At 49.7% G+C, this 22,536-nt stretch overlaps 1 protein-coding gene across 9 annotated transcripts in view; it reads right to left on the bottom strand.

Annotated features, from left to right (window-relative positions):
* The window catches only part of dnc (phosphodiesterase dunce), a 699,755-nt gene that overhangs the window by 278,822 nt on the left and 398,397 nt on the right, over positions 1–22,536 (bottom strand). Inside the window, exon 1 of one of the 9 annotated variants that reach the window (XM_077643094.1) lies at positions 18,620–21,029. The exons of the other annotated variants lie outside the window; for them this stretch is intronic. Within the exon in view, the coding sequence (XP_077499220.1) occupies positions 18,620–18,777 (158 nt within the window). The 5' untranslated portion in view covers positions 18,778–21,029. Of the gene's footprint in view, positions 1–18,619; positions 21,030–22,536 lie in introns of those variants that run through there. 9 annotated transcript variants of the gene reach the window in all.

Here is a 22,536-nt window from a genome sequence, read left to right as displayed (position 1 = left end):
GCGTGCGTGCTTGCATGTACGCATGAATAATAATAATAATTGGTTTTTGGGGAAAGGAAATGGCGCAGTATCTGTCTCATATATCGTTGGACACCTGAACCGCGCCGTAAGGGAAGGGATAAAGAGGGAACGAAAGAAGAGAGGAAGAGAGAGGCGAAGTAGTGGAGGGCTCCGGAATAATTTCGACCACCTGCGAATCATTAACGTGCACTGACATTGCACAGCACACGGGCGCCTAAGCGTTTTGCCTCCATAAAAACGCAGCCGCCGAGGTCGGGTTCGAACCCGGGAACTCCGGATCAGTAGCCGAGTGCCCTAACCACTGAGCCACCGCGGCGGGTGAATAATTACTGAATTCAGTAGCCTTCGACAAATGAACCCAAGGTCACACGACGTAACAGCCACTGGCGGTGTTTCCGTATGCAAGCTGTTTTGCCTTTCCGTTTCGCTGCTCTGTTCTCGCTGCTCAGGTTTGTGACGGTTTCTGCGGCAATCTCTCCACAACCCGCGCTTGGCATCTGTTACGGCACATGCTAGACCCCACGCAATCCAAATCTCAGACGCGCCTTAGCATTCGCCGCCTCGCTCACAACTATCGACAGGACACCGACGCCTTCCTCGCCCAGGTGAAATGCACCTATACAACCCCCGGTCTCCCTTGCAAGTATCCTGATTATGCGGGCCCACCCTAGCCCTTATTACAGAATCAGATTTTCGCGCCGCCCTTTTGAAATTACAGAATACCGCTCCCGGAGATGACCAAATTACCAATGCAGCTATCAGAAATCTTGACGATGCTTCCATCTCTGACTTAGTCAACTACTTTAAAGAATGTTGGGAGGCAGGTACTGTCCGTGCCTCGTGGAAGCATGGAAAAATTATTTTTATTCCAAAACTCCACAAGCCTATCACCCTAGACAACATCCGCCCCATTTCTCTTACATCCTGTCTAGGCAAGGTCTTCGAGCATATAATTCTTGCTCGGCTAACAACGTACATGGAAGACAACCACCTTTTCCCCCACAGTATGCTCGGCTTTAGTGCGCATCTATCTGCGCAGGACGCCCTACTTCAAATTACGCATGACGTGCTTGATGAAACCATCCCCCACCACACTAAAGCTATCCTGGCAGTTGACCTCACCAAGGCATTTGACAGAATTCGACACGATGCCATCTTACGGGAACTGCAGGCTCTACAGGTAGGCCCTAAAACCTACGATTACGCTCGCGCGTTTCTCTCGGGCCGCACTGCCTCCCTGCACATAGATCAGATTACCACATCCCCTTATACACTCGGAGAGCTCGGAACCCCTCAACGGGCGGTCCTTTCTCCCCTTTTCTTTAACGTTGCTCTCATCCTCCTAGCTCACAAACAGGCTCTAATCCCACACCTAAAAGCATAGCCTGTACGCTTATGATATTACCACACGGACCACTCATGGCTCTGACGGGGAAATTGAGGAAACTCTTCAGTTAGCAGCAGACACCATCTCCTCTCACGCGTCATCCATCGGGCTCGAATGTTCCCCATCTAAGTCCGCGCTCTTCCTAATTAGGCCAAAATCTGGCGCTAACTCGCCCATCCAAATCAATTTAAAAGGATCCCCTATCCCCATCACACCCGCCCTCCGCATCCTTGGCCTCCACTTGCAGGATTCTGGGCGAAATGAACATACCCTTATAAAACTCAAGGCCTACACGCAATCCGTGTTGCACCTTCTACGCCGAGTGTCCTCCCTTAACGAGGGTTTACACGAAGTGGACAATATGAAAGTAGTGCACGCATTTACGCTTAGCCGCATTCTATACGCAACCACATATCTCAAATTGAACCGCACGGAAACCGAACGCGTGAACGCAATGATGCGCCTTGCGACTAAGGCAGCCCTAAACCTACCTCGTAGCACTAGCAAAGCCAAACTTCTTGCACTAGGCATGCATAACACCATTCAGGAACTAGTTGACGCGCACCTTCAGACACAGTACCTTAGACTTGCCACGAGCGCCACTGGCCGCCATATACTTTCCTCCCTTCGCATCAACATACCCGCTAACCGGTCAACCCTTATAGCCATCCCTCGACACATCCATACACCTCTCGTTGTGAAACCCCTTCCTCGAAACGTCCATCCCCAATATCACATCCCTCGCCGCGTAGCTCGCGCTAATACCCTCCATAAGCATTATGGGCAAGCCCACGATGCCGTTTGGGTAGACGCCGCATGTACAGCGCATGAAGCGGTAGCAGTTGCCTACAATCCAACCCTACCTCACCACCTAACTCACCGTCTTCCCTCGGGCTCTACGCACGAGGAGGCAGAGGAGACCTCCATCGCCCTAACCCTTGCCCATTCGGACGCCCAATACATCTTCAGCGACTCCAAAACGGCTCTGTCCAACTTTGCCAGGGGCAGGATTCACGGCCCTGCCTGGCAATTGTTGAACACCCCAACCCAAAATTTACCGCGCAGGGTAGAGCTTCAGTGGGTGCCGGCTCACTCTGGGAACCCTGGAAACGAGGCTGCCGATAAATTGGCCCGAGGTTTGATTTGCCGGGCTCAGGACAGTCTAGATCCAGGATTCTCGATGGAGCGGGCGCACACCTTTGCGGAGCTCACGCAAATACCCCGTTTGGACCGTCGGACTTACCCTCCTCCCCACCCCTCTCTTACGCACTCCGAACAGATCCTCTTCAGACGCCTCCAGACCCGCTCTCTGTCATCCCCTCAGCTTTTATCCCACTATTGCGGCACATCCCCTGCATGCTCCCTATGCGGTGACCCCCACGCCACACTCTCCCATATCCTTTTCGGCTGCCCTGCTGACCCTCCCCCGCGGGGACAGCACGCCATCTCGAACTGGGAGGTCCTGCTCATGTCTGCAGACCCGACATCGTAGCTTGCTGCGGCGACTCGGGCTGCCGACGTCATGTCCCGGCATGACCTACTTGATGCAGTGCGGGACCGCGCAGTGGCCCAGGGACCCAGCTGGGTCTAAAACTGACTTGCTCAATAAAGTTTTTCTGTCTGTCTGTCTGTCCTTTCCGCTATTAATGCGAAGTTCTTACTAGTCCCATACGTCATCAAGCAGCCGTATGACACACACAGCATGCCGACACCGCCACTTCAGACAATCCTATACGTCTTTTTTTGTCTGTAGTATATACCCGCCACTGGCGGACCTCCATGTGGCGCCAGTTTTCCCGACATTTGTACGAAAATTGTAACGCAACCGTTTATCGTACAGCGTTCCGGGTGGTGTCATACGCGCGCGTGTGTGGGTATGGGTGGTGTCATACTTGGAAATACTTATCGCCTGAAATAAACTCAGTTCGCAAATTTCAACCAAACGTCTACGACAAGCGTCCACGACATTCTTTCTCATTCCCACACACAATCAGTCTTAAATGTCTCTGCCAAACCTTTTCGATCGAGTATTAAGCCAAGCATTGTATGACAGATGGGACACCAAAGCGCAGCCCATACCACCCCACCTACTTGACGCAGCGGCTTACTACACATTGCTGCTGACACGAGCCGCAAAACACACGGACATTATTGTCAAAAACATAGCGCAGAGTTGACCACGATAACTTTCCTTACTAGTCAAAGTTTATAAATGGTGACTGCCGACACTAGCCGCAGAACCCACGGACATGATTTTCAAGAACATATCTGAGAGTTTCCAAAGATAACTTCCCTTACCAGTTTCAGTTTGTAAAAAGTGCCTGCTGACACCAGCCGCAGTACTCACGGACATGATTGGCAGAAACATATCTCAGAGTTTACAAAGATAACTTCCCTTACTAGTTCCAGTTTATAAAATGTACCTGCTGACACCAGCCGCTGAACTCACGGACATGATTGTAAAAAAACATATCTCAGAGTTTACAAAGATAACTTTCCTTACTAGTTCCAGTTTATAAAAAGTACCTGCTGACAACTCACGGACATGATTGTCAGAAACATATCTCAGATTTTACAAAGATAACTTCCCTTACTAGTTCCAGTTTATAAAACGTACCTGCTGACACCAGCCGCAGAACCCACGGACATGATTGTCAAAAACATATCTCAGTGTTTACGAAGATAACTTCCCTTACTAGTTCCAGTTTATAAAGAGTACCTGCTGACACCAGCCGCAGAACTCACGAACATGATTGTCAAAAACAGCTCGGAGTTGACCACGATAACTTCCCTTACTAGTTTAGGTATGTATGTATATATATAGTACCTGCGGCCACGCTGAGCCGGCTGTGTTCTCTCGACCACGGACATGATTCTACTGGATCACACACACAAAAAAAAAAAACGGCAAGGACAGTGTTGGCATCACAGAGCTTCTTGGTAAGACCCCGGTAAGTCGCAGTGTCCGAGCTATTAATGAGGTCTGCCACCGCTACAATGCGCTACTTGGAATGTTAAACGCGTCTTCTAGCGACCGCCACCGAAGCTGTGCAGCACTGACGTCGTCGTTGATTCCGGACGGCGTATGACCGCTATTACTCTGCTTCACATCGACGAGCGATACGTTATTCGCGAGGCATCGGAGGACGGGTGAGCGGGGTCGTCTTTAGGTGTGTTCGGAATTGAAGGAAGGGATGTGGAGGTAAGGCAGGGCAGGTGGCCTGTCACGTGATGCCAAAACTAGCCCCACTGGCGCCTCACAGCCGCATGCCAAGTACAGCAGAGGGAAGGCGCGACACGTTTGCGTAATGCACGTGCATGTAGTGCTATGTTCCGTGTGACCGCTCGGCTGTTGCGAAAGTGGCATCACCCACCCGATGCGACCGGTTTGCGACGGGCGCTCGGCAAGGCAGGTCCCATTACGTGCATGCTTCGGCTTTGTTTCTTAAAGGACTATATACCTTCGAACAGTCGCGTGGCTGGGCAGAGTCGCCACCTATCGGAAGGTGAAGAACTGCACCTGGTGGTGATCACTCAGCGAGGCGTCTGCTAGCGCCTGAAGTCAGAATCAATGTGAAGCGGATCACCTTACGCTCCAGTACATTTTAACGCGACAGCTTGTACAGAAAATCCGGTGTCGGCGTTGTCAGCGAAAAATTCCGAGCATGGCTCGGGAAGGTGGCTCCCAGAGAGCAACCTAGGAGGCAGGTGACCCCCTCCCCCCTCCCCCCTACCGTGGCAGGTGGCTGTTAAATTAGCGATTTTTCGCTCGGGAAGAGCAAGCTGGGTCGCACAAGGCCCGCCAGTGGCAGCACCTGCCATAGCAGGGCAGTGGCGAATCACTTAAACCACTGAGCCACTGCGCTCGTAGTGGTATGAGGACTCGCCGCCACCCGTGAATGTTAAGTAGAGAATTACAAATTCTGCATATATGGGCATTAACCCACTGAAGCTATCGTGTTATACCCTTAAGACGGTGCTTACGTGTCCCCTCTGATTTTTCTTCAGGCGGGCTAAACAAACTAATAAAGCTGGCCATTTGTTCCTCGAATCTCCACAGTGCCTTTCATTTGCAGAAGAAGTGACCGCCACTCCAGCAAAACTGAACAAATCTTTGTAGGCCTATGCGAAAAACGGCCACCTTCATAATGACGGTGACTACAGGTGTAAAGCCATTGTGTTTCGCAAGCACCCGTGATGACAGTTCATTGTTCCGCGACTTCAGTCCGCTCATATTTGCTCGATCGTCTGCCTTGTCTATGAAGAAGCAAATGTGTACCGAGCTTCAAGCTGTCGTCTACCGGTACCGGAAGCGGTTCTTTCTATCGGGTCCAACTAATGACGTGGGACTACATGATACTGCGGTGACACTGCAGCCTGGGGTGTTCGACATTCAGCAGATGCGACGCGCAATGCGACGCGCGAAGCGCACGCTGTGGTTGAAGTCGTAGCTGTAGCCATGTGTAGGCATGGCGGATTTTTTGCACCGAAACCAACAGGAAAAGCCTAGAAGACGGTAAGAAAAACGACGCGAATAAGGTGCGCTGAACTCTCATACGCTTAATTTGGAAACACACGTCGAACAGGTACCACGCGAGAATTGCAATGCGTGCATCTGGCATACGAAGAGAAAAAAAGCATTTTTAAGAAGTAATCTAAAGATGTTTTCGCTGCGAAAAAAAATTGATTAAAAAGATATTGAATTGGCATGCCGATAGCACTGCCTTTTCTACGCGCAAGTCAACTCTGTGCGGGCTAGCTTCTACTATATTCACCAGGCGTTCATAAGATATGAATTTGCAAAACAAGAAACGTTGACGCTCAGTTTTGTGTGCGTGTGTTTTTCCGTGCTGTCCGAAGAGCTTGCGTTTCTTCTTACACGAGCAGCTCAAGCAAAACGAGGGTCGTTGAATTATTCATATACTACGCACTCACCAACTTCATAATGAAAGGAAACGCTAGATGCGTTGAAATAATACGGATCCCTCCACTACACAGGACGCGTAACAGACCACGGTGTTGCTTTGACCAGCACAAAATAGTAGGGAAACCTTGAAACAGAAAGGGACTGAGAAGAGGTTCACTTGCACTTTTCGAAGCTATGGGTACTGGATGTATGAGCAAGAAATATTACAAGAAATTCACGAGTAGCGCTTCTAGTTTCCTTGGCTGCCACATTGTGGCGCAGTGCTTCGAACGTTAAAACAATTACGAGCTGACACGGTCCATGACGTAAGAAAAAAAGAACACATTCGAGTAGCTGCAGAATAAAACGTGATAGGCCGTTAGGCTTAGCGGCGCTGGCTGCACGATCCCCCGAATTCCTTCTAATGGACCCTGCAGAGGATGCTTGCTGTATCTGTATGCAGGGAAAGGAAACGATAGAGGAGACTGTTATACGGTGTAGATGCCTGCGATGCCAGTTTGCAATATTATCGGATAGATTCTTGGAAATAAAAAAAGAAGGGAACTTCAAGACTAGTGAATTTGTCCTATGGCGAAGCATTGAGAGAAAATTCATTACTTAAGCCCCATTACGCATGACCCTGGTAAGATCCAGTTTGCGATGCTATCTGGGAGATTCCGAAGTTGATTCCCGGAAACAAAAAAAAAAATAAGGGGACTTCCAGACTCATGGGTCTTCCCTATGGTGAAGCAGTGACAAAAAAATTCAGTACTACAGCCTCATCATGCATGACTTCCTAGTTTTAAATGTTATCCGGGAGATTCCGAAACAGATTTTTTAGGAACAACAACAAAAAAAAGAACAAGGGAACTCCGAGAATTGTGGGCTGTCCCGTGAGGAAGCATTGATAAGAATTGCGCGATTAATTGGTAATCAGCGCGATTACCAATTAAGCGCTGCTTCAGGGGACAAATTGCTGGCACGTGTCGCGCAAGATCAATTCGGACCGGCGATTGCTATCTACAGATTCCCGCGGAGATAATTAATTACGAAACGCCTTTTTGCAGCTTGAGTGCCTCATCACACGCGCGCTGAACTCTAATGGTCTCTGAGTAGGGGAACACGCACAGGGGTCGGTGAGTACGCGGAGTTCCCCGAGGCGGAGAGATAATCTTTCGCGACCGAAATAAAACTGAAGAGGAGAGGGAGAGGTTAATTAACATTCAACGAGTCACGACTGCCCCCGGGCGAGGAAGTAGACTGCATTCCACGGTTTCTATAGCTCTTCGTTCTCTGTTTATTAAGGCGAAAGCCTTTCCTGCCTCATCAGTGTGCGCAATACCTGTCCGCAGGAAACGTGCACAAGAAGTGCCTGCTCCACCGCTCAATCAAATAAAACGACAGAAAATGAAATTGCAACGAGGATGGGATTCGAACCCACGCGTACACAGCCCAATGGATTACGTTGAATTAACACGGTGGTTTGGGCTAGTTGGTTGCAATTCATAATGCAGACAAGTTTCGCAGCACGAATAAAACGCACACAGAAGACAAGGAACAAACAAGCACAGTCCTGTCTTGATTGTTCCTTGTTTTCTGCGTGCGCTTTAGTCACGCTGCGAAACTTGTCTGCATTATGAATACCAATGGATTAGCAGTCCATCGCCTTAACCACTCGGCCACCTAGTCCTGTTTTTGGACTTTATTGCCTGCTTTGACAGTTAACAACAGATCACAACCATATGTTCTGTGCAGCACTCTCAAACATCAAGAGCGGACATGTGTTTCAGTCACGTGAGAAAATCAGAACTGTTTCAAGGAACAAAACCCTCCCATCAACTCGATAACTTCATCTCCAAAACATAGCTCCTTGTACACTTCACGCAGCTTAAATACGTTTTCTCTGAAGTAGTCCGATGGAGCGAGGGTGTTTAAGAAGGCATATGTCGCAAGTTGAAACAGGATATAGCGAACACATCGGATATAACGAATGTGTAGTAAGTCATAACTTGATGCCTTAATATAACGAAGGTGTAGTATGTCGTAACAAGAAACCGAAACTAATTCGAGAAGCGATCGTGTTCAGCTAGACAACTCAACAGGACGACACAAAGGCTCTCGCCTTGATGCACGTAAGGTGGCTTAAGTGCTCCCCTGAATTTTGATCATTTCGCTTAAATCCCGAGGCTCGGTCACTCGAGGATTCGTACCTCATGCACCCCACTCGACTCCATGGCTAGCGTACTGAGGACATTACTGGGACGCGCCGGCGCCCTATGTGGTTGCGCAAAGCGTCTTTACGCGTTCCCAGCACCGGACTGCGCTGGCGCGGTGCGGGAATTTGTGCCCCCCCCCCCTTTGCGGCGGCAGCGGCTGACCTCGGGGCACGTCTGATGAGGTGCTTAGCGACTACAAGACGAAGGAATGCGTTCATCCCGAGAAGGAAAGGTCTATAATTCGCACTGGTTTTGTATCGATCTCCAGTGTCCAGCGAAAAATTGATCGCACGCCAGAAGTGTAGGAATTTATAGGGAGTCGATCGGAAACAGCGGAGGATTTACGCGGATGACTGCATATTAGCTTTCTGGTTGGCCTCTCAGGATAGATGCTTTTAGCGGCGACTGGAAGGCATCTGTGGCACGCTCCACAAGGCTGGCTTAGGTTGCCGGCGAAGAAGGTTTAGGGTTTCAAAAAGAAAAAAAAAAGCAAGGTGAATTGATAAGGTAGTGGTGGAGGAGCACTGTGGTAAAGTGAGCTTTTAATTCAGGAGACATCGTTAACATCTCAACGAGCCACGAGTTATGAGGGCCATCATGGCCTCGCATCTCACGAGTTTATGGTGATGCGAAGCCCACAGTTAAAGACTGACAGTGATAATACCAGTAATAACAATTATACGGTGATAAAATCATAACGAAGAGTATATACATAGGGCATGGTGAGTGAAATGTTGATGCGGGCCACTCACTACACACGATGTTCTGCGCCAAATTCATGTACATGAAATCTGAACAAATAAATCGCATGGTAAAATGCTCAGAAGCAGAGCTGTCTTTCTTGCACCGAGTCGTAGTGTTAGGCCACTAAAGGCTGCATATGGTTAACAAATCCAGCTACAGCTCGCAAGACGTCCAGTTTGCACAGTTAAGTGCTTGACATTTACGCATTCGTCATATCCAGCAGGGTCAAAATGCGAAGGCTCTACATGTGTTATTACTCAAGTGTGAGTGTTGTAAAATCTACATGCAAGCAAGGGATGAATAAGCATTACGATGTGTTCTTATCAAGAGAACGTAGACCATAAGAGTTAATAACTAAATCGAAAGAAGGGTCTTTGCACATAGGGCTTAGTTCTGTGCGCGAAATACAACCCCATAGCCGAAATTACATCAAGAAAAGACGCGAACGATTGTAGCTACGCTAGCAGTGACATTTGCCAAGTGCAACTGAACGACAGCATACAATAACTTTGAACGCGGCTTCGACGGCCGGGTTTGGATAAGGTGCAATGGAAAACGCCCGTATTTTGGATGCACGTCAGACAAGCCTATAGCTATGTAACCTAATTTAGCCGGTAACCTTAAAATACACAGAACCTAATATACGGGCTACACTCATGCTTTGAAACGCAGAAAACAGCAGACCATAAAAATCAATCTTGTTAAGACTGCCTTTGGCGGAAACTGCGCGGACGTGACAAGCATTAAAATATCAGAGGCAAAACGTACAGTTTATACGGTCAAACGTTTTAGAGGGAAACCCCAAGGCGGAGTAAATTTGTGATAAGGGTGTTAATTACTCATTGGCATCAACCCAGGCGCAGCCATACGGCTACAAAGAAAAGCTACACAGCTTCCATCGAAACTTCGTAGTTAAAGAAAAATTCGTCCTGGTCCGGGGTTCGAACCAGGGACCACCGCTTCACCGGAGCAGTCGCTCTATTAACTGAGCTCATCGTGCTCACAAAATACATCCGGAGACCAACATGCTCTGTAGAGGGTGAGATAGTTGGGGGAGGAGGAGAGGCGAGGAGGTTAATGAAGGAGGGGATGCCCGTTTTATACCCTGGATGGGGTAAAGGGAAGAGGTGACATAGAAGGAAAAAAAAATGTAGGGGATACTTAAGCTCCGCCTTAAGGGTATCACGCGATAGCGTTAATTGGTTAATGCCCATATATGTGGGATTGGCGAGTCTGGACTTTAAATTCATAGATCATTGGGAGTCATCATACCACTATTAGCGCAGCGTTGCAGCAGTTATAAGCGATGTGCCACTGCCCTGCGATGGCAAGTGCTGCCACTGGTGGAGTTTGTGCGAACCAAGTTGCTCTTCCCAAGTGACTAATCATTACTTAAGCTGCCACCTGTCACAGTGGTCATTTTGCCCACAATCCGGAGGACAGGTTGTGATGAAGTCGCAAGGTCACGTGACCTAGGTGACCCACCTGGTTGCTTCTCCGGGTATTTTTGTAGCGATAGCTACATTACGGTAGCATTTCGAGCCTTCAGCGTGGCGGCGCCGCCACGCTGTCACGTGGTTGGTCACGTGGTGCGGAACAGCTGCCGGCGGCGCGGCGCCGTGGCTGATCACGTGGTCGGTCACGTGACCAGCTACGTGTGCGGATCAGCTTCTGCTGCCGACGGCGCGGCGCGTCGGCGAGACCGAGCTGCCACAGCAGTGCGCATGCGCTGTCTCAAGTGGGACGAAGATGAAGAAGGAACGCCCAGCGAAACGGAGCGGCGAAAGATTGATTTTGAGCAAATTGCACTCGGCCAGGTGTAGCTATCGCGTCATTCCAGGTTTAACCAGTGCTAAACCACCGCCAATTTTTTTGCTCACAACTTCCGACGACGCCGACGACATCAATGCCGGCGACATGAATGCCGACGACATCAATGCCACATCAATGCCGACGACACCGACGTCGACAGATTTTCTGCCCAACGGGATCGTGTTAATACCTGCCGGAGATTCCTGTTGGAGTGGTGCAGTCTAGGAGTAGCGAGCTTCCGGACGGCGACGTAAATATGGCGTCGAGACATAAAAAAAAGGAAGAAATACAGAAAAGTAAATAATTAAATAAATTTACCCGTATTTTCTAGAACACGCAGCGCACTGCCTTAATAATAATAAATGGTTTCGGAGGGAACGGAAATGGCGCAGTATCTGTCTCATATATCGTTGGACACCTGAACCGCGCCGTAAGGGAAGGGATAAAGGAGGGAGTGAAAGAGGTGCCGTAGTGGAGGGCTCCGGAATAATTTCGACCACCTGGGGATCTTTAACGTGCACTGACATCGCACAGCACACGGGAGCCTTAGCGTTTTTCCTCCATAAAAACGCAGCCGCCGCGGTCGGGTTCGAACCCGGGAACTCCGGATCAGTAGCCGAGCGCCCTAGCCACTGAGCCATCGCGGCGGGGCAGCGCACTGCCTTTGAATCTATATTTCATCACAGCCACCACTGCTAATAAGTTTTCCCAATACAGTTTTATAAAAAAAACAGTGCGAAAAAGTAAACGAGGAAGACATGAAGGAATTTGCCCCAGGCGGAGTGCCTGTGTTGCTCGCGTCAGATGACCAGAGGAGACGCAGGCCGCTAGCTATATATTTTGTTACATGCAGGCAACACTCCGGAGCTCACTGGACGGCGCAAGGACGCGACATTTGTCCTGCGGTTTTTACCCAGCCAGCTCGAAACTCGAAAACAAGCCAATCGATCCCAGCGAAAAACTGTAAAGTGTCTCGAATTGGTTGATACTTCAGGGGAAAAAAAAAAGACTCCTCGCTGTCTCAAAGCAAGTGCTAAAGTAAGAAGGTAGGTAAAACAAAAATAAACTTAAGCGGCGACTGTCGGTACAAGTCCGTGTTCCTTACGTCACGAAATTTATTCCTCCATCTTTCCAGGAGCCAGACAGACTTTAAAGGGAACTCTATTTTTTCCGACATAACCCTCGTTTCTATTCGAAAAGGATACGCACTTACGTGTCTAAAGCGCGGCAGCGCAAGTTTTGCACTTAAAGAAAGAATAAAAGCAGCAGCCCTGTGCGGGCAGAGTTAATAGTTCCCTTTAAATGTAAATTAGAGACGGGGGCGCGATAAGTATCATCTCTGACCCGGAAGCAATGGATATGGCGTGACCTTTCTTTCTATACTCAATTGCGTTCTGACCTCTATATCAAAGTGTGTCTAAGCGAGTTTCGTAAGCGCAAATACGTGACGAATACAAAGAAAAAGCTTCTTTTTCTTCTACCGGAAGCTTTTAAATGCGTCGCAAGTGCCTGGGAGCCACGCTTGGAGTACGCCCTTCGCAAGGGGTGGAGGTAAAAAAAAAAAAAATTCCCGGAGACGAGGTGTCGTCGGCAATATTTTAGCGTCCCGCTTGCAGCGATGAGTTAAAACGTTTCAACACCGTATATTCACGGCCACTCGAACGGAGGACGTATAGCACATACGCTGTATACGGCGACGACGTTCCTATCTGGGCGCACGCTTATATCATTCGATCTGTATACGCCCATGATGGACGCCGAGATTTCTTCCCTGTTGAATACAAGCGAGGAGAAGGTCGCTCCACCGGTTTCTTGTTTGTCGTGCTTTTTTCGCCGAAACTCGTAAAAGACGGCGCCAGCGCAATAGCGACCTCTCCTTGAGCAGGCAGAGTTGGCTGCTTCTTTCCTTATGCGGGCGAGCTACCGATTCGCTGGATGTTATTGTGTCCCGCCAAGTATGCAGCGTCCAGTTGTGTAAGCTCACCTCCGCAGCCTTGAATTCCGCCGGAAAATAGTCGGACTTTGCCTTTTTTTTGTTTTCTCAATCTCTATCGTTCGCGACAGCATGCTGCCGGGATACGCTCTAAACACGAAATGAGCAAGAATTTGGCAGGTGGTTTAGCTCTGGTAAAACCTGGAGTGACGCGATAGCTACAGCTGGCCGAGTGGAACTTGGCCACGTGACTAACTACGTGACGGACCACGTGATCAGCCACGGCGCCGCGCCGCCGGCAGCTGCTCCGCACCACGTGACCAACACGTGACAGCGTGGCGGCGCAGCCACAGGGCGCAGCGAAACCATCGCCCGAATCCTGAAAAAAGGGGGTCTCCAGGTTGCGCACAAGCCCACAAACACTGTTGCGCTTTGCCTACCTGTTCCCAAACACCGGCCGCCGAGAGAAATTAACAGCCCAAGGCATTGTCTACAAAATTCCATGCGCTGACTGCGACGCAAGCTACATCGGCGAAACCAAAAAATTCAAAGAAAGAATTCGGCAACATAAAAACGACGTCCGCAAGAGAGCGCAATCCAGTAGCCGAACATTCCGAGGACTCCAACCATAGAATCAACTTCGAAGAAACCCGCAGCCTTGGAACCGAAACAAATTACCACAAAAGGCTCCTTCTGGAATCATGGCACATCCAAACCACCCCGAACAACATCAAACGCACAAAAGGAAACCTGACCCCCGCATATGCCCAGGGACTTCGCTCTTAAACTCAACGAAAAAAAAGTCGCCATTGAGCGCCTCCCCACAGTGCTACAACGTGGCTAACAGCCTTGACCCCCCCTTCCTCCCCCTCCCGCACGCCTTTCGCATCACAGCTTTAGTTCCTTTGACCCCTCCTCCCCTCCATACTTAAAGACGCTAGCTACTACTGCCATCAGTCACCCCTGATGAAGGAGCCGAGTCGGCTTCGAAACGTTGGGTTTGAAATTAAAGTTTTTTGGTTGGAGATGTGCACTTTATTATAAGTCTTGGAACCCAACCAGACAGGCAAATCTTTCAAAATGCTTAGTTTTCAAGCCACAGGGTGGCGCGCCGTCACGCTGAAAGCTCGAAATACTACCGTAATGTAGTTGTCGCTACAAAAAGGGAGTAAGCTGCCCTCTAGCACACTCTCTTTTTATGAACAGAGTGCGCAAAGAGGACAGGTTACTTCCTTTCAAGTTTAGAGTATTTGGCGTTCTGTGTTGTGTAGAAGTTAGCGCGAGTATATATGTCCCTCGTCTAGTATTTGCGCAAACTTGTTCGCAACGTCTACCCACCTGCGAGTCATACGCTTTCAACACTGCTCACCGCCTTTAACTAGCAGTGAGCCATCCGAAAGCAGTCTATCCACTTCGAGCATCGACTTCTGCGCAGCGCAAATTATTCTCCGCCCACAGAGAATGGTATCGGAACAACTCGCCCGCCGAAGCTGTTATCCATCCTGTCGCTGAGTGCTTGCAGTCATTTATCGCAGAATTAATTAAGTGATGCATTAGCTCAGCCTTCATGTAATTTTGAGCTACTACTGAATGAATGAACAAAGAAAGAAAGGAAAAGAAAGCAAGAGAAAGAAAGAACGAAATAAAGAAAGAAATAAAGAAAGAAAGAAAGAAAGAAAGATAGAGAAAAAGAAAGGATGGAAGGAAGAACGAAATAAAGAAAGAAAAAGGGAAAGAAGGAAATAAATAAAGAAAGAACGAAACAGAGAGAAAGAAAGAAATAAAGAACGAAATAAAGAAAGAAAGAGAAAAGGAAGGAAAGAAAGAAGGAAGTAAAGAAAGCAAAAAAGAAACATAGTGAGTGCGACTGCATCGTCTATGTATTTTTGTCGACTTATTTCAAAACACTACAGGCCAAAAAAATTTGGCCTATGCGGAAGAGGCGACAGAAAACAATCAAAAGCAGAAAAATAGAATGAAGGATGCAGTTCAAGAGGTCACAGGCAGTTAAACAAAAGAATACAAGACATAACTGTGCTGTTTTCGGAACAAGAGATGCCAAATATTACAGGGCGCAGTCCTTGCGCAAAGCGGGATTAGCGTAGCAAAACGAGTTGCTGCGGAGATTGCGGCGCTTTTAGCAAAAGATGCAGCTCTGGAAACCCGACCGCGAGTTGCGTTCGCGAACTTCGAGGAATTGCAGAGCAGGGAATGGCATGGGGCGCGTAACGTAGAGTTCGCAGGTTCACAGCAGTAAACCGTTTTTGTTGCAGGCGCGATTAGAGTGGATGACAAATAAACAATTCGGACAACAAAAGTCGGAGTAGACTCAATTTTCGTTCAAAATGTCCGAAATACACTTTTTGTTTAGATGCGTTTTTATGATTGGAGTAAAGTCACCGAGAAAACTGTTGCCGCATGATGAGCGTGCTCTTAAATGAGTTCTAGGAGCAGTGCACAGGTGGAAGGAAAGAACAATTAAATTAAATAATGGTAGCAAGATTGCCTGGCGCAGATTATAGTTGTCTATTACCTGAAGAGGGATCAGTCTTTGTAAACGCATATTTTGTCCTGACAACTTCAGGAGTCATGTGTGCGCTGACAATGTTGAAAACAGAACAGAGAGAAGATGGTTTATGGGGGTTTAACGTCCCAAAGCGACTCAGGCTATGAGAGACGCCGTAGTGAAGGGCTCCGGAAATTTCGACCACCTGGGGTTCTTTAACGTGCACTGACATCGCACAGCACACGGGCCTCTAGAATTTCGCCTCGATAGAAATTCAACCGCCGCGGCCGGGATCGAACCCGCGTCTTTCGGGCCAGCAGCCGAGCGCCATAACCACTCAGCCACCGCGGCGGCTTGACAGAGAGAAGAAACTAACCAATACTGCCACGAAATTCTGACATAAAAACTATACATGTTTTAATAAGTAGGTCTTCAAGTAGAATAACTACATTCGCTAGAAATAATACCAAGAGTTCGTTTGCTTTGAGCTTGCGAATTATAAAGAAGCTGTGAGCATATTTGTGACAGAAGCAATCCTTGAGCAGCCATCGCACGCATGCCGCGGCAAGCTACTTCTCTTCAGTATTTTTAATTCCAAATTTTCCCATACCATTTTTTGCGATGAACTCTAACTGCTTAGTCAACCTCCTCTTGATTAGACCTTGTTCAGAGAGTAGTATTCCATTTTTACGAAAATGATTGTTTACCATAGCTATCTATGTCATCGACGTCACAAGAGTGGAATCCCATTTCTACACAACCTGCTGAAGTTAAAAAGAACCAACAATTCAAGACCGCTTATTATAATATTGTACAATCGGCAACCACTTAATTGTGTATCGACTTCGTCAAATTCTGTTTTATTTTATTGTATTTATTCATTGGACCGGACACTAATTACTCTTTGCTCTAACACTACAGTGCTAGCGGAGGCCCTGAAAGGCCCTGAAAAAATTCGGACAAAATTTCCCGAACGTTCCCTATACCTCTAGCCTGAGTTTCGACGGCCGTTTGAGGTAGCGTTTCGACTTCGGTTTCGACACCGTTTTCGCCGTAGTTTCGGGACGATCTTCGCCTTAGACAGTTACGAACGGAAGCTAACAGAATTTCACGCTTCAAAAAAAAAAGATTAAAACAAGCCGAGCTTTGATTTTCCACTCATAACAGTCACTGTCGTGCTGCGCCATTCCCAGACGCGTAGACATCCCATAGGCCACTTGACCCGGAAACCGAAATGCATTCTGGGACTTGTAACGGGGGGGGGGGGGGATACCACCACCACCTGCTGCTGTGCTGGAACTACCCCGCATAGAGACGGGGGGGGGGGGGAGGTAGTTGGCGCGGAGTTGAGTAGCGCAGATGTGCAGGTTACGAGAGCACCAGCACGCGTCCTTGACAGGTCGTGTTTTCCAGCGGGCACGTGAAAGCGACATCGCCGCTCAAAACAGCTGGGAGCGCCGCCACGTCATTCGCGTCGGTCGTGCATGCCTGTCGCGTCGTCGGCAAATAGAGCGGCAGGAACTGAGAAACGCCGCGATGAATATGATTTTGCCAAGTCTGACTGCGGTTTATACGCATGCAAATACGAGCAGTGAATATGGCACATCATTCTCGGAGGACTGACAACCTGTGCAGAGCGTCAGAGAGACAGAAGTCAACTTTTTACGTGAAAGGGATAACACTAAAGAAAGCTAATGCACATATTTCTCTAGCAATAGCAGTATACAGGGGACTTGACTTGTGGGTGCTCCAGCGCCAGCCAAACATGAGACGCTGTCACGAAAGAAGCTGTGGGAATATGACCTCCGGTAGGTGACTAGGTGCGCAACATGGCACGAGGATTCGACAAACATCCACTGATTATAAATGAAATCCCTATAGTCACTACTAACCAAAGCTGGCAGTTTTTTTCGGAAATATGCGTTCAACTTCTCCATTAATTAATTAATTAATTAATTAATTCAGCCGCCGCGGTGGCAATGGCACTCGGCTGCTGACCCGAAAGACGTGGGTTCGATCCCATTATTTTGCCACGATTTAAACGTATACATGAGCTGTTCAATATCGCTTGACAGGGCCCTGTAGAGCAGGGCACTGGGTACCGAAACCAACTACTTACGACGCAATGCCTTTCGTGAAAATCAGTCCCATTATTAGGTTACACTGAGTAGGTTACAAGAAACCTACCTAGGTTACAAAAAATCACACCTAATTCTACGGCGATGGGTAAGAATCGTGTGGAATTCATAACAATGCGAAAATAAAAGAAATTGCTACACAAGAAGTTCCCTGTTCACAACTGTAGCTGCTGCACTGTAAGTAAATGACATAAGGAGCCGCGTTTTGTTTTGATGCTGAAAACTCTGCAAGCGTCAGAAAGAGACTACAAAGCGACACCAGAGTATAAAGTGCTGAGGGGTATGCAGAGTCGGAAACTAGCAACACAAACTGCAGGGCTGCAAGTGATACAGGCGATCGCGGTAGTCAACACGGAGGGCCCTGTGAAACCCCCCAAAAATCCACATAAGCAAATGGAATTCAGCGCAACACCACATTCCTATTACACCCCTAACGCACCGGAATCACTCAATGTCTGTGAGCTATTTTACGATCAAGCGATTCGCACGAAACAAGGCGGGTATGTACTTGCTTTCGTTGTTTCACGCACCACTTCTCTGAACAATATGGAGTAATTTGATTTTACGAAAATCACACTTTTTTTTAAATAGAAAATCTAATTTTCTTGAGCTTTAGGAAAGGATAGGTAACGACGGTTCATTTCCGACAAAATATCAGCCCAAGTACAGATGGGCCCTTGCAAAAAAAAAAAAAAAAGAATTCAATCACCTCCAATGTGACTCATCCTTGAGCAATCCGCAGGTTATTCACAGAGTTAGACGTCACAACAAACCGTAATCTCTTCGCGAAATGTTCTTCCGGTAATCTTGTTCCCGACGGTATGAAACAACAGAGAGTTATCGTTCCTGGTTTCTAGGTCATACTGATTCCCCGGTCCGGATCTATATCAACGTATTATTCTATTATTGCACGACGTCTGCTGCAATAAGCGAACATGGTTCCGCAATATACCCACCTGTAGTCGCCAGATGAAACGGCCGTCCCACCGAACCGAACGACTCCAACTTTTCGGCGCCGAATCTGGATTCGTCTCATGGAGGCCTGCATCGTCATGACGCCTCCCGCCTTGCGTTCGATGCTCCAGTTGACTCCACGCTGAACGTGCTCAGCCATGGCCCGACTTATTCTGCGCCGACTACGTCACGGGGCACCGATTACGTCACAGGAGGAGACAGACTCACAAAGCACCAACAAAAACAAGACAGACCAGGCGGGGTTAGTCTAGACGGTGCGACGACAACAGCTGCACAACGTCGGCCTCAGACGCACACAGGTCACCACCAGGACGCGTAAACAACCTCGAGTCTAGCCGCTGTATTCCTCGTCGACTCCACCGACTTCAACGTCGGCGCTAACATAAAGGCGTCGAGCTACTCTTGCTGCTATTCGCTGTCCTCCTCGATCAACGTGCGAAGAGGCGGTGGTGGCACGAAAAACAACCACAGGCGATGACGATGACGTAGTCACAGGACGTGTAGGTGATTCCCGCAGCGCTGGTTGACCGACGAGGATTGTGGGAACAAGAAGGATGACCGCATCAATCAGCGCGCACAACGAGCTTGCGTCTCTTCTTTCTTTTCCGGCCCCTTAACTTAACGGCGCTCGCAATAAACGAACGAAAAAAAAGAAAGAAGGAAGGCGGAAGCGTCGATGCAATTACAGAGCCCGAACACTGAGCGGCTGCACAAAACACCGTTATTAGACGGGCCCTCGGAACGGCGCCCACAAGCGGGTCGAGACGGCGGAAGTCAAAGGCGCATTCCAAAGTCGGCAGATGATATACAACTACCCGCAACCAATTAGCGAGCGAGTCTGGGCAGGCGGAAAAACGAGACAGGTAAAAACTAAAAAAAAAGATAAACTCAGCAACGCACGCGCGCGCACACACACACACACCGCTCGTAGCTGTCGAACACACAGTCAAAAACAAACAAAACAGGAAGATTAAGTCCCGCAGCCGGTAGTTGCGTACAGGCGAAGGCAACACGCTAAGCGGCGTGTGTAACAGCAGGAGCGGCGGCTGAGTTCGGCGTTCGCTGTCGCAACCTCCGTAACTTCAGAGTTGGAAGAGCCAGCACTTCACTGCATAAGCCAGAGTCACTTAGCAAGACCGTCACTGAAACCTCCGCGACTCGAGCATGGGGGGATCCAGCTCGTCACTGAACAAGCCAGTGGGACACTGATACTTAACGTTGACGCAAATCCAGGCAACAGCGTCGGCGACGGAGGCCTCTTGGGAAAACGACTTGAGCGGCGAAGTCGTCCGCGTAGCACAGTAGCAGCGGCCGCACGGCAGCGTTGTACGCGCGTACGTGCAGTGGCTGTAGCAGTGCCGGAGTGTGGCGCCGCGAAAAGAACTCGGTCTGAGCGTGTCAATCCAACAGTCGCGACTCGCTCTGTCGACGCCGACACTGGCCTTATCCAACGGCGTTGCCGACGACGCAATCCAACGCAGAGCAGAGCGCGCGGGGTGGGTGAGCTAGGTGGGTGGTGTCAGTCGATCGACCTCGATAGCGGAGCGTTTATAAAACTGTCGGCGCAGGAAAAACCGCGCACTGTTGCCCAATGCGGCGACTGTCAGGCTGCCGATCGCTACAGACGTCTGTGTTTCCTTTCCTTCGCCGCAGTAACACGGCGACAGCGACGAGGAGGAAAACGAACAAGAAGCGAGAGGCAACGAGACAGAGAGAGAGAGAGAAAAAAACAAACAAAACAGCCAAAAGAGGGATGAATGAAGAAAGAACGAAAGTCAAGAACCCTTCCTTCTTCTCGTTGTCCGCACCCTCTCAAGCTTAATAGTGCTCTGCTCTCCGCAGGAAGAGGAGGAGGAGGAGGTGAAAAGGGAGGAGGACACACGTTCACAAAGCTCCTCCACACAATGCGACCAACACAGGTGCACCACACACGCGCGCACACTACACAATGCTAAACGCAGTGCTGTACAGGAGAGGCAGCACTCGAGCGCATACACGACAGCGGAGAAGGAATCGTTCCCCCTTCTGAAGGTCGTCAGCGCACAGTTCTCCGTCGAAGCTTATCCTCCTCAGGAGCAGCGGCCGGAGCAGTAGCACAGCAGCAGGCTCTTCTTCTCTCCGTTAGAGGTCACAGCGTGCGTGGCGTTCCTCAAAGATTACGACGTCGACCGGCAAATGAGACGGCAACAACGCGAAGCGTCGACAGCGGCCGCGGGGCGACATTTTCTCCCGGAGGAAGCAAGGGTAAAAAAAAAACGCACGCATACACTCACAGAGACAGAACAGTGGCGTGCCCGAAAGCGCCGCCGCACCATGCATAGTAATGACGGCAATGGAGGCTCGCCCGTCGTCGCGCTTCTACGGGATGAGGAGGCGCACCACGGCGGGTGTGGGCTAAAGGTAGCAGCAGCAGCGGCGGCGGCGTCAGCCCGCGAAGCGCAGGCACAGCCCTCTAAGCGTGGTTGCCTCCGACGAGGGTGGAGGGGGGGGGGGGGGGGTACCATCACACGTGCAACTCGCGAGGTACGTGTCCCATTCCGAGAGGAGGAGGATGAAAAACGGGAGGGAAAGGGCTGGGGTTGGGTGGAAGGCAGCCAAGATCAAAAGAGAACGGCTCCGCGGTCGGCGACAAGAGGAGGAGGAGGTGAAGGGAGGAGGTTGGGAAGGAGGTGGGAAGACTCGAGCCCCGACGTCCCACACTCACGACTCTATACCAGGAGCACCCGCGGCAGCGCATTAGTCGAGAGAAGCGCACCCGCGGTTGAAACCCTCCCTCCGGGGCTCTGTCTCACTCTCCCTCTACTGTGGAACGCGGCTGGCGGGCTCAGTGCGCCACCGTATGGCGGCCGGGGCCGAGGCCACTTCGGAATACCTTTATTGCGACAGGAATGCTCAGACGACTGCCCAGACGAAGGCGACGCGACATGAGGCCGTTTGTTGTTGCAGGCTCACGGAAAGAAACGGGTGTTGCCGAGAGAAGTGTCTGCCAGCGGAGGTCTGGGTGAGCGACGAAGCTTCCTCGCCAAGAGTGCGCACAGCACGCGGGCGGTAGGTCGGTCGGACGGAAAAGTTGGCACGGATCGGACGCCTACCGAAACTGTGTCGTGCCGTCGCAACTAGTTAAGGGCCAGCTCGTCTCACAAGATCGTGGGACGACTCGGCTCCGCTCGAGTCCGGAAACGACATAAGAACGTTCGTCGCGCCACACACAGCCAAACGCAGATCATCGCTGCGCTGGTGTTGTGACTTCCCGATTCCTGGTTTACCGCGGTATTTCTTCGGCCTGTGTACTGTTCTGAGGCTTTTAAATCAAGATGAACTGCAAGCAAGTAGTGAATCGCAAAGATGGAAATTTGGGCGAGTTGGTAGGAATTCATCATGTTGGAGTAGCACTGTGGTGCCCCAGTGCCGTGCGCCAATGCGGTGCTCCAATTAATAGAACATCACTGCGGTGCTCCACTGTGGTACCCGGGCCCACCACGGTGCTCCAAAATAATAGAACACCACTGTAGTGCCCCAATGCGTTGCTCCAACATAATAGAACATCACTGTGGTGCTCCACTGTGGTGTTCCAAAGCGGCGCTCCAAAATAATAGAGCACCACAGTGGTGCCCCAATGCGGTGAAACATATTTGAACACCACAGTGGTGTTCCAATGTGGTGCTCCAATATAATTGAACATCAGTGCGGTACTCCGCTGTACTGCTCAACTGTGGTGCCCGGGCCCACTGCGGTGCTCCAAAATAATAGATCACCATTGTGGTGCCCCAATGCGGTGCTCCAACATAATAGAACACCACTGTGATGCTCCACTGTAGTGCTCCAAAGCGGCGCTCCAAAGTAATACAGCACCACTGTGGTGCTCCATGCGGCGCTTCAACATAATAGAACATCACTG

This window comes from Amblyomma americanum, chromosome 11 (genome assembly GCF_052857255.1).
Source record: "Amblyomma americanum isolate KBUSLIRL-KWMA chromosome 11, ASM5285725v1, whole genome shotgun sequence".
In the NCBI taxonomy this organism is placed as follows: domain Eukaryota; kingdom Metazoa; phylum Arthropoda; class Arachnida; order Ixodida; family Ixodidae; genus Amblyomma; species Amblyomma americanum.
The sequence above is the reverse complement of the archived record's forward strand: the minus strand, read 5'-3'. Positions and strand labels throughout refer to the sequence as shown.